The sequence below is a fragment of the Salvelinus sp. IW2-2015 genome, linkage group LG7 (assembly GCF_002910315.2).
Source record: "Salvelinus sp. IW2-2015 linkage group LG7, ASM291031v2, whole genome shotgun sequence".
Classification (NCBI taxonomy): domain Eukaryota; kingdom Metazoa; phylum Chordata; class Actinopteri; order Salmoniformes; family Salmonidae; genus Salvelinus; species Salvelinus sp. IW2-2015.
In genome coordinates this window covers 31,805,721-31,815,894 of record NC_036847.1, presented here as the reverse complement: position 1 = coordinate 31,815,894, position 10,174 = coordinate 31,805,721, and the positions used below count along the sequence as shown (strand labels likewise).

The window sequence follows — 10,174 nt, the reverse complement described above, 5'->3', positions numbered from 1 at the left end:
GCAGGCGCAGCAAGACAAAACAGATCGTGGAAAGCGACAGAATCTGTTACGGCCAGCGTTTGTTTCTCCAGCGTATGAAAGGATGGGAGGGGAAAAGCCCCTGACCACAGCACTATGCTTTCACGGCTCAGTCCATCCGCCCTCTCTGGCAGGCTAGCCTGGTCAGCGTGATGCTGGATGCTCCAGTGCAGAAGCTCAATGCCAAACCTTCTGCTGCCCCCCCCCCCCTCTCCCAACACGGGTTTATCTGCCGCTTTATCTGTCCTGAGCCCGAGCCTCTCCGCTCAGTCACCATATACAATGTAAAAGTCTGCCTAATCAAATATGGGGCTGAGCAGAACCAACTTGAATTGCATTGCACCCATCCAGAATACTAGGGAGAGAGCTACCTATGGAGAATAAAGCAATACATGTATTGCAATCAATGTAATGATCGTTCACTAGGAGTTTCCATTGAAGGGTTTCATAGAGTGGATGTGTGAGAATGAGAATAGCTTAGCGTGTGGGACAAAAGGAGACAATCAGAAGACTATTGAGAAAGACCGGATGATAGTGAGGTATCCCTCTGGATGCAGTGTGCTACTCTGAGGGGGTTAAAGTTGAGGGTAAGGTTGAAGGTTCAAAACCCAGTTACATATTCAAGGCAGTGTTAGAGATCGACTTTGGAAAATACTAACCGTTGAGAACACCATTGTAGAGGCAAACCGGCTTCTTAATATGGATATAGTTCATATCACTGATTTGCATTGATTTTAAAGCAACACATATTATAAACCCTCAATAATCAAAGAATATTGTCAGAGTTACATTGATGTTGTGATAACAGACAGTAAGTCAATCAATCTCCTGAACTCGTCCTGTCTTTCAGGTCATAGTGAGATGAGAATACTGCATGCATAACCACACATTATTTCAGTCTTTCTATTGGCAGCAGGTTGTGAGTTCAGGCTGGTTTCTGTTATGGGGCCTCCCTTGCTCTATGGTGTTATGAATACTGGGATTGTCCTCTGGTGTCTGTCAGCACTTGAAGCATGTTGAGAGAGGAGGACAGACCCTTTTAACCCCACTGGAGAGATGAGATGGGCCCAATAGGACTCTGGAAAGGCTAACTGGGAAGCATCAGACCATAGGTCTTATATATATCGACTCAGTACTGGTACTCCCTGTATATAGGCAAGTCATTTTTACTCGTTATTGTTTTTCACTGTGTATTTATTCACTATTTATATATATATGTGTGTATATCTTGTTGGAAAAGGAAGCATTTCACTGTTGTTTGCGAAGCATGTGACGAATAAAATGTGATTTGCTATTTGTCTAAAGCGATTCACTACTGGTAGTAGCAGAATGTGAAGTATCTGGCCTTACCGACCTCAACGTCTAACATGACCAATATTAATAGAATACCACCCAAACTGCTGGTACCTGTTCAATAGGAATTTCCTGAGTTTACACATGATCAAAGTAAAATATGTCTATTCAAACCTATAACCTTTCAAAAATATCCTCCTTCAACCTTTTATCTGTGTCCTGGACTATATGAACTATATGAACTATATGGACTATATGAACTATATGAACTATATGAACTATATGAACTATATGGACTATATGAACCTCATAGTTCAGGTTTAGGGTTAGGATGATGATCCCTGCCATGGGCACTGGGCAGCGAGAAGTCAGGGTGAGAGAAGGGTTAAGTATTTTTGTTGTGTTGATCTGTTGTGTTGTACGGTGAACCCTCCCAGCCCCTTCCCCCGGGGGCCCGGGGCCCTGGGCTGTTATAAATAGTCCCGTGGGCTCTCCCTGCTCTGACAGAGAGGCTGAATGTCTGCAGGACATCCTTTTCTCTACTAACCACCAGCAGGGTTGGCATACCAACACTCCGCTCCACACAGACAGGACCAGCAGGGTTGGCATACCAACACTCCGCTCCACACAGACAGGACCCAGCAGGTGGCATACCAACACTCTCGCTCCACACAGACAGGGCACGCAGGGTTGGCATTACCAACACTCGCCTCCACACAGACAGGACCAGCAGGGTTGGCCATACCAACACTCCGCCTCCAACAGACAGGACCAGCAGGGTTGGCATACCAACACTCCGCTCCACACAGACAGGACCAGCAGGGTTGGCATACCAACACTCCGCTCCACACAGACAGGACCAGCAGGGGTGGCATACCAACACACTCCGCTCCAACACAGACAGGACCAGCAGGGTTGGCATACCAACACTCCGCTCCACACAGACAGGACCAGCAGGGTTGGCATATAACCACAACCCACGCTCCGCTCCACACAGACAGACCAGCAGGGTTGGCATACCAACACTCCGCTCCCACACAGACAGGACCAGCAGGGTTGGATACCAACACTCCGCTCCACACAGACAGGACGAGCAGGGTTGGCGATATAGACGCACAGAGACCCACGCTCCGCTCCACACAGACAGGACGAGCAGGGTTGGCATATAGATGCACAGAGACCCACGCTCCACTCCACAACAGACAGGACCAGCAGGGTTGGCATACTAGACCCACAGAGAGAACCCAGGCTCCGCTCCACACAGACAGGACGAGCAGGGTTGGCATATAGAACGCCACAGAAGACCCAGGGCTCCGCTCCACACAGGCAGGACGCAGCAGGGTTGGCATATAGACGCACAGAGACCCAGGCTCGCCTCCACACAGACAGGACAGCAGGGTTGGCATATAGACGCAAGAGACCCAGGCTCCGCTCCACACAGAACAGCAGGACGCGGTTTTCTATACAACTGGACTGAAAACAGCTTACAGAAAGCAACATTTCAGATCATTGGAAGTCAGTAAAGTCAGTGACTCCTRGAGAGTTGCATGTGGAACTGTTGTTTACRTGCGGAAGCATCTTTAGGTTTAGGGGCCAATTTTGCTTTGAAGTTTGCTCTCTTGTTTTTTTTAAATCTTACCTTGAAGGCATCACTGAGATAGTCATTATTGATACGGTGAGCAGAGCTAGCTCACTCTAAAGGAGAATACACATTTGGGGTAGCCATTTGGGCTAGCCTCTTGAYTTGTTGGCCACCATGTGGGAGTTCCGTTCCATGTCGTTCTGGCGGGCGGTGTTCGCTGAGTTCTATGGCACCATGTTCTTTGTGTTCTTCGGTCTGGGGGCGGCTCTGCGCTGGACCACCGGGTCCCACAACGTTCTCCACGTGGCTTTCTGCTTCGGCCTGGCCGCTGCCACCCTCATCCAGTCCATCGGTCACATCAGTGGTGGACACATCAACCCGGCTGTCACTTTTGCCTACTTGATTGGCTCCCAGATGTCCCTGTTCCGCGCTGTCTTCTACATCGTGGCCCAGTGTCTGGGGGCGCTGGCTGGGGCCGCTGTGCTCTACGGGGTCACCCCCAACAACATGAGGGGCAACCTGGCACTCAACATGGTAAGATTAGCCAGAGAGAAAGAGGCGAAGCGAGAGGTTTTACTCCGCCCAAAATTTATCCACGAAAATAAGCCCACGAAGTGAGGTAAATGAGAGTGACGAATTTGGTCAACACAAAAACATATGCACTGATATATAAGTGGACGCATGAGGCATTTCGGCAACTTTWWAAAAAAAATGACTATATCAGAGTATTGTCTGTTGTCATAGAGACAGAGGGCTTTTCCATTAAGGGATTCCACCATTTTATAGTAGTCAACTGGGTGGGGACTCCTATGAGTTGGGAGCAATCAGTCAAAGAAGAAGAAAATGGAGTACTTTAAAATGGAGATGAGCCCATGCTGACGCTATGATGGCACAGATACAAAGATGAGTCCACTATCTCTATGGCCTGTTATTCACACTCGTATCTGCTCTCTCATTGGCTAGAATTGTCCCACCTTATCTCGCCTCCTCCCGCCTGACTTCCATCTTTGAGGACAATATTTCCATTGTTAGAGCAGTCAGTTGACTATCTTGTCAATATAATAGACAATCTTTGGACGACTTGACCAATGACAGGTGAATTCAGTCAATTCAGTTAAATTTCAATGGAATTGATCCCAACCCTGATAGGAAAGTATTTATCACACCTTTCAGAGTTCAATTTTCATCTGCCATTTGAATGAATGAAATGAACTTGACAGGGGATAAAGAACATCTGTGTGTGTAACCACAATTAGGTGGTCTATTAGAATCTCCAATTCAGTCTTTCTAACATTGTGAGTATCAGACAGTATAGCAGCTCAGTTTAAGGTTCCTAATAGAAGACCCGCTGCAGATGTGTTGGCTATACAGCAGTTGAATCTGTACAACAGTCTTTAATTAAACATGGCCAGTGTTGTGGATACATTTTGTATTTTCTTCTACAATGTTAGACGTTATGAATAGGTAATAATACAAAACCACCACTCTTTAGAATGCACGGACAATGTAAGATTTGCTCATGATCTTTTCTCAGTGAGCCATTTTGATGTGTTTAAGGTTCAACCTGTTGATTGATTGATTGACTGACTGCTGAAGTTTTTCATATCGGCCAGTGGAGCCGATATGACTTCAAAAAGTGAACTGGAACCATTCACTAAGCTGTGTTCTATCTCTTACCCTTTCTCCAGCTGCAGCCAGGTATCAGCCTGGGCATGGCCACCACCGTGGAGGTGTTCCTCACCCTGCAGCTGGTTGTCTGCATCTTCGCTGTGACCGACGAGAGGCGTAACGGACGCCTGGGCTCTGCCGCCCTGGCCATCGGCTTCTCTGTTCTCATAGGACATCTGTTGGGGGTAAGACATATTACAAATATATCAAATATATATTTATAGACCATGGATTATATAGGGAATTGTATCGGGTGAAAATGGGTTTAGACACAGGGTCAGCTGGGATGAAGACGGGGTAAGAAACATAGGCCATTATGACTCAACAATATGATCACAACAGCATATACAATAGACAAAAGCTGGGGATTTAGGGTTCGGTCAATTTTAATTATGAATGATTAGATGATGATGTCAGAAGCAGTAAAAGCTGATTAATCCATCCCTGTGACTACAAGGGAGAAGGAGTGTGTAATCCATTGTTTTTATGGGGTTGGTCAGGACAGTAGAGAGAGCAATAAGAGTGTATTAGAAAGCAGAGGTTTTTGACCACTGCATACTCTACACACTGCTACCTAAACATAACCCTGATACATTGTCATTCCTGTAGATGTACTATACTGGTACTGGAATGAACCCTGCCAGGTCCTTCGCCCCCGCTGTGCTGGTCAGAAAATTTGTCAACCACTGGGTAAGACCCTTTGTTCACACCTTATAAAGCCACAACATTTACAGCACGTTAAAGATTTTACAACAATTTACTGCAATTTAAAAACAAGTTGCAATGTGTTGTTTGGAGCTGTGTAGAACTGTGTAATGTGACATATAGCTAGATGAACTCATCAACACATCCCCCCCCTCTCTCTCTCTCTCTCGATCTCGTCTCTCTCGTCCTCTCTTCTCTTCTCTCTCTCCCTCTCCCCTCTCCCCCCTCTCCTCTCCCCCCTTCTCCTCTCTCCCCCTCTCTCTCCGCTATCTCTCTCTCTCCCTCCTCTCTCTTCGCCCTCTCTTTCCCTCTCTCTCTCCTCTCTCTCCTCGCTCCCCCTCTCTCCTCTCCCCCCATTCTCTCTCCCCCCCTAATCTCTCTCTTCTCTCTCTCTCTTCTCTCGTCACGGTCTCCCTTCTCGTCCCTCCTGCCATCGTCTCGCCCCCTCTATCTCTCTCTCTCTCCCTCTCTCTCTCTCTCCCTCCCCCTCTCTCTCTCTGTGTGTCTCTGTCTTCCTCTCTTTGTTCTGGTCCTGTGGCAGGTGTACTGGGTGGGTCCGATGATTGGTGGTGCTATGGGAGCTATTATCTATGATTTCATGCTGTTCCCCCGCATGCGCAGTCTCTCTGAGAGGATGGCCATCCTGAAGGGTACCAGGCCCCCAGAGGCTGAGAGCCAGCAGGACACCAGAGGAGAGCCCATCGAGCTCAAGACTCAGGCCCTATAAGCCTGGTGAAGAAGGTTGGCTTTCTGAATCCCATATTTCCCTATTCCGTACACAAACCTCCTCCGAACCCTCAACCCTACCCAACACACATACACACACATTACTCTTCCTCTCTAACCAACACACCCACATAGTACACACAGACCATCACGACAACTCCACCTTTCTCACCCTCCTCATCCTTACTCTGCTGATCCAGAAACAGTACATGCTGAATTACTGGGCAGCCAAAGCTCTAACCCTCCTCCGACCTGTGAACTATGACCCCCTCCCCCCCACTTGGACAGCAGGACAAAGATGGCGGGTAAGAAGAGGACTTAGCTGCCACTGAAGAAAGCACCCTGCTGCGGCCTGTTGTGTAGGGAGTGGGTCACTCCTGGCTGACCAGGTGGCTGTAACTGCTCAGGACAGGGGCATCTCTCTCTCTTCTTTTCTATCTATAGTTTGTAGTCTGCTAGGAGTGAAGCTACAGTAGAGCAGTTAACTTCATGCTTTTTCCATTTTTTATGAAACTTCTGGTACCTGATGTGTATGTAATTATTATGCCCTTGAAGAATTTCTGAGGATTTTTTTCAACTCTAGTTATATTTTCATGCGTTGTGTTGTTTGTGCGTGTTTAAGAAGACCATTGTTATTTAATATTTTTCATTAACAATTCCTTTGTTCGTCATCATGCTGTTTTACAGTACATAGTTTACCTTTATTTAACTAGGCAAGTCAGTTAAGAACAAATTCTTATTTACAATGACAGCCTACCGGGGAACAGTGGGTTAACTGCTTTGTTCAGTGACAGAACAACAGATGTTTACCTTGTTAGACTGCAGCCTATTCTAAGGGAAAGAAGCATCTTTTGTCCCCCTCTTCCTTCAATGAAAGTTCTGATTCATTACTAGCAACATATTTAGAGTGCTCCCCTTTTGTCCAAAATCTCTTAAATTTTAGCCGTCTTTTTAAAAATTGTTCTGTCTAATTGTAGACTGTCTCTTCTAGGGGAGCACAAACAGTCAGATTTATATGAAAATAAACACACAACACACACACAAAAAAACTCAATCTCCATTTCTATTTAAACACATAATCTTGAAATTGTATATTATTTTTCATTTAGTATTACAAAATTCCACTTCTTTGACCTGATGTCTCTCGTCAACTTTGACTTTTTACAGCCATGATAAGTGCCTGAAGACATAAAAGGGTTTCTACTGTATGCAGTTCAGTACCAGTATTATCTGTGCCAGACTGTTTTACGTTTTACTCCGTTTCTGGAATGCTGGGTTTTTTTTCATTAAAGATTTTGCTGTTACAGCGGTTTCATGTACAGGCGTGTGATAGCTGGATTGGCTTTTATTTTGTGTAATTTTACTTAATAACAAAAAAAATCAAACCCTAACTGGCTTTGTCGTGTGGATCAAGCTCATTTTATTAGTTGATTGTAGTTCTTTCTTATACATATCCTTTAAATCTGTCTTCTGTCTAGGCCGGGGAGGGGTTCTCTTCTCTCTCTAGGAGGAGAGGTTCTCGTCTCTCTCTAGGAGGAGAAGTTCTCGTCTCTCTCTAGGGGGAGAGGTTCTCGTCTCTCTCTAGGGGGAGAGGTTCTCGTCTCTCTCTAGGGGGAGAGGTTCTCGTCTCACTCTAGGCGAGAGGTTCTCGTCTCACTCTAGGGGAGAGGTCTCACTCGTCTCTCTCTCAAGGGAGAGGTTCTCGTCTCTCTCTAGGAGGAGAAGTTCTCGTCTCCTCTAGGGGAGAGGTTCTCAGTCTCTCTCTAGGAGGAGAAGTTCTCGTCTCTCTCTAGGGGGAGAGGTTCTCGTCCTCACTCTAGGGGGAGGTTCTCGTCTCTCTCTAGGGGAGAGGTTCTCGTCTCTCCTCTAGGGAGAGGGTTCGTTCTCGTCTTCTCTCTAGGGGAGAGGTGTTCTCGTCCCGATCTCTCTAGGGGAGAGGTTCTCGTCTCACTCTAGGGAGAGGTTCTTCGTCTCACTCTAGGGGAGAGGTTGGTTCTCGTCTCACTCTAGGGGCAGGAAGGCTTTCTCCTCTCATCTCTAGGGCGAGATTTCTTCGTCTCTCTCTAGGGGGAGAGGTTCTCGTCTCTCTCTAGGGGGAGAGGTTCTCGTCTCTCTCTAGGGGGAGAGGTTCTCGTCTCTCTCTAGGGGGAGAGGTTGGTTCTCGTCTCTCTCTAGGGGGAGAGGTTCTCGTCTCTCTCTAGGGGGAGAGGGTTCGGTTTAGGGTCTGTTTTTCCCTCCAAACTCAGGTTCTTATAGCCTGGTTGCAGATCAGTTTGTGCTATGGTTCCATTAAGTTAGCAAGACAACACAAATAGATCTGAAACCAGGCTATGGTTCTTATACCTGGGGGGTAAAAACTGAGGAGAAAAAGAGAGAAGAGGATCATGTTAACTGAGGCGACTAAATGCTTTAGCTTTGTGTTACTGGCTGGGTGAGGATGTGAGGTAAACTGAACGTGCACTTGTATGAYCCCCCCTGACTCCTTGGTCCCCCTCTTCCCTCCATTCCTGCTTTACCCCCCTACCTCCTCCCTCTGTTTACAAGGCGGACATTTTGTGTTCTGATCTAATGATGACAGGACAGTTGATGGGATGGAGGGAGGGGTACTGCATTGTTGAACCAGCTCACTGCGCTATTACACCCCCTTTCCGTTTCCACTGCTTGGTAGAGAATTAAACTGAACCAGACATGTAAGCTGATTCTCCTTTTACTTTTACATTCATTTTTATTCCGCTTGATTCCCCCAGCGATGGATATGATAGATTTCTTTCCTTATTTCTGTAACGGACTTATGAATTATTTTTAAATTAAAATAATGATGCTTGTATTCCATTGAAAAGCTTTGTGATGTACAGTGTACAACTTAATATTTAAATGTTTTACCATGATTGCTGAAACTGGATAGACAATATAATTTCAAAGCTATACAATTTCTCCTCTTTGACCATTTAGTTATGAAAGGTATGGGGAAAATATGTAATAACAATACGCTTAGATCCTATCAAGAACATATTATATACTTTAATAATCAGAGAATCCTGGATTTATAATTTTTATGTTAAAAACTTCCTAAAATTCAGATTTTTCTGTCTTTGTCTGTTTTCTTCTAGATTGAACTGTGGAAAAGAACACTGGAACGCTTTTAGGTTCATTATTACCAATGGGGTGACAGGTGTGCCATTCAGTCACAACATATTTTCACTTGGGTTTTACATATTTTTTCCTTCACAAAACTTGTGGTTAATACAAGTTATTGTTTTTATTGCACCAATACCAAATATMTTTTTATTAAGATGCTCACACCATTATTTCTGTTGGAAAACGATGGGTACAGCCACAATAATGACTGGTCTCTCTGGGGTTTTCTCTTCAATTCCACCAGCGTGGTCAGACTGCCTACTTACTGCATGATGACATGGTATCTTGGCTACTGGTTGTCCATCATACTTGGACTGATTTACTGATTTTCAGTATGCAATATTAACGGGCCTGAATTAACGTAGGCTACTTGGCTCCCATTCCTTGCACCTGTATAATATACAGTACATTATTTCTTATCCAATTGTAAAATCTAACCCAAATATAAATGTGATAGAACTCCATGGACAGGGAAATTACATTTATGTATATAAACAAATTCAAAAAAGATTTGGAATGAATGGTTTGTGCATAATTCTTTGAAAAGGAGAATATTGCCATCTATTACTGACACAACACAAAAGCCTCAATCAGCAGAATCGAGTGTTTACTCATTTTAGTCTGTGAATGGTGCGCGCAGTGTTGACATTTAGCATGCTCCTAAACATGCTCCTAAACTGAACCAACAATCATTTTGTTTAGAGGAAATTAAAACTTCAAGTGGGACTGTCCAAAAGGTACATTCTCTGGAAGAACATATTGCTATGTTGGTTCCTAATGTGTATAGATGCTCTCAGTACCCTACTCCTGTGTAATATCCAATAATGCATCAATGGTTATATCTAGGTATGCAGCCATGGTATATAGACCATCAACATCACCTGGTGGTCATAGCATGTACTAGCATTCAACAGACTCATTCTCACATGCTGTAATAACAGATGACCATTGTTCATGTTGTCATGCCCATTATATCCCTTTAATCTGTTTAGGTCAAAGACATATTATTCTCACTACGTGCCAAGACACTTTTAAACCGGACAA

General features: G+C 45.0%; 1 protein-coding gene and 1 long non-coding RNA gene across 3 annotated transcripts; both read left to right on the top strand.

Moving 5' to 3' along the window:
• The first annotated feature begins 2,645 nt into the window (after positions 1 to 2,645).
• LOC111966832 (lens fiber major intrinsic protein-like) lies at positions 2,646 to 7,311 on the top strand. 2 transcript variants are annotated; one of them, XM_070444588.1, is made up of 5 exons: positions 2,646 to 2,680; positions 2,737 to 3,427; positions 4,582 to 4,746; positions 5,171 to 5,251; positions 5,808 to 7,311. In XM_070444588.1, exons 2-5 carry the CDS (start codon positions 3,068 to 3,070, stop codon positions 5,991 to 5,993), a joined length of 792 nt encoding a protein of 263 aa, XP_070300689.1. In that variant the 5' UTR covers positions 2,646 to 2,680; positions 2,737 to 3,067; the 3' UTR covers positions 5,994 to 7,311. The 2 variants fall into 2 exon arrangements, with proteins under 2 accessions (XP_070300689.1, XP_023847553.1); XM_023991785.2 differs by having other exon boundaries at positions 2,652 to 3,427.
• Positions 7,312 to 7,923: 612 nt separating this feature from the next.
• Positions 7,924 to 9,071, top strand: LOC139028016 (uncharacterized). Its single transcript, XR_011480151.1, has 2 exons — positions 7,924 to 7,954; positions 8,066 to 9,071. It is a non-coding gene; the product is annotated as an uncharacterized lncRNA (long non-coding RNA).
• Positions 9,072 to 10,174: the final 1,103 nt, after the last annotated feature.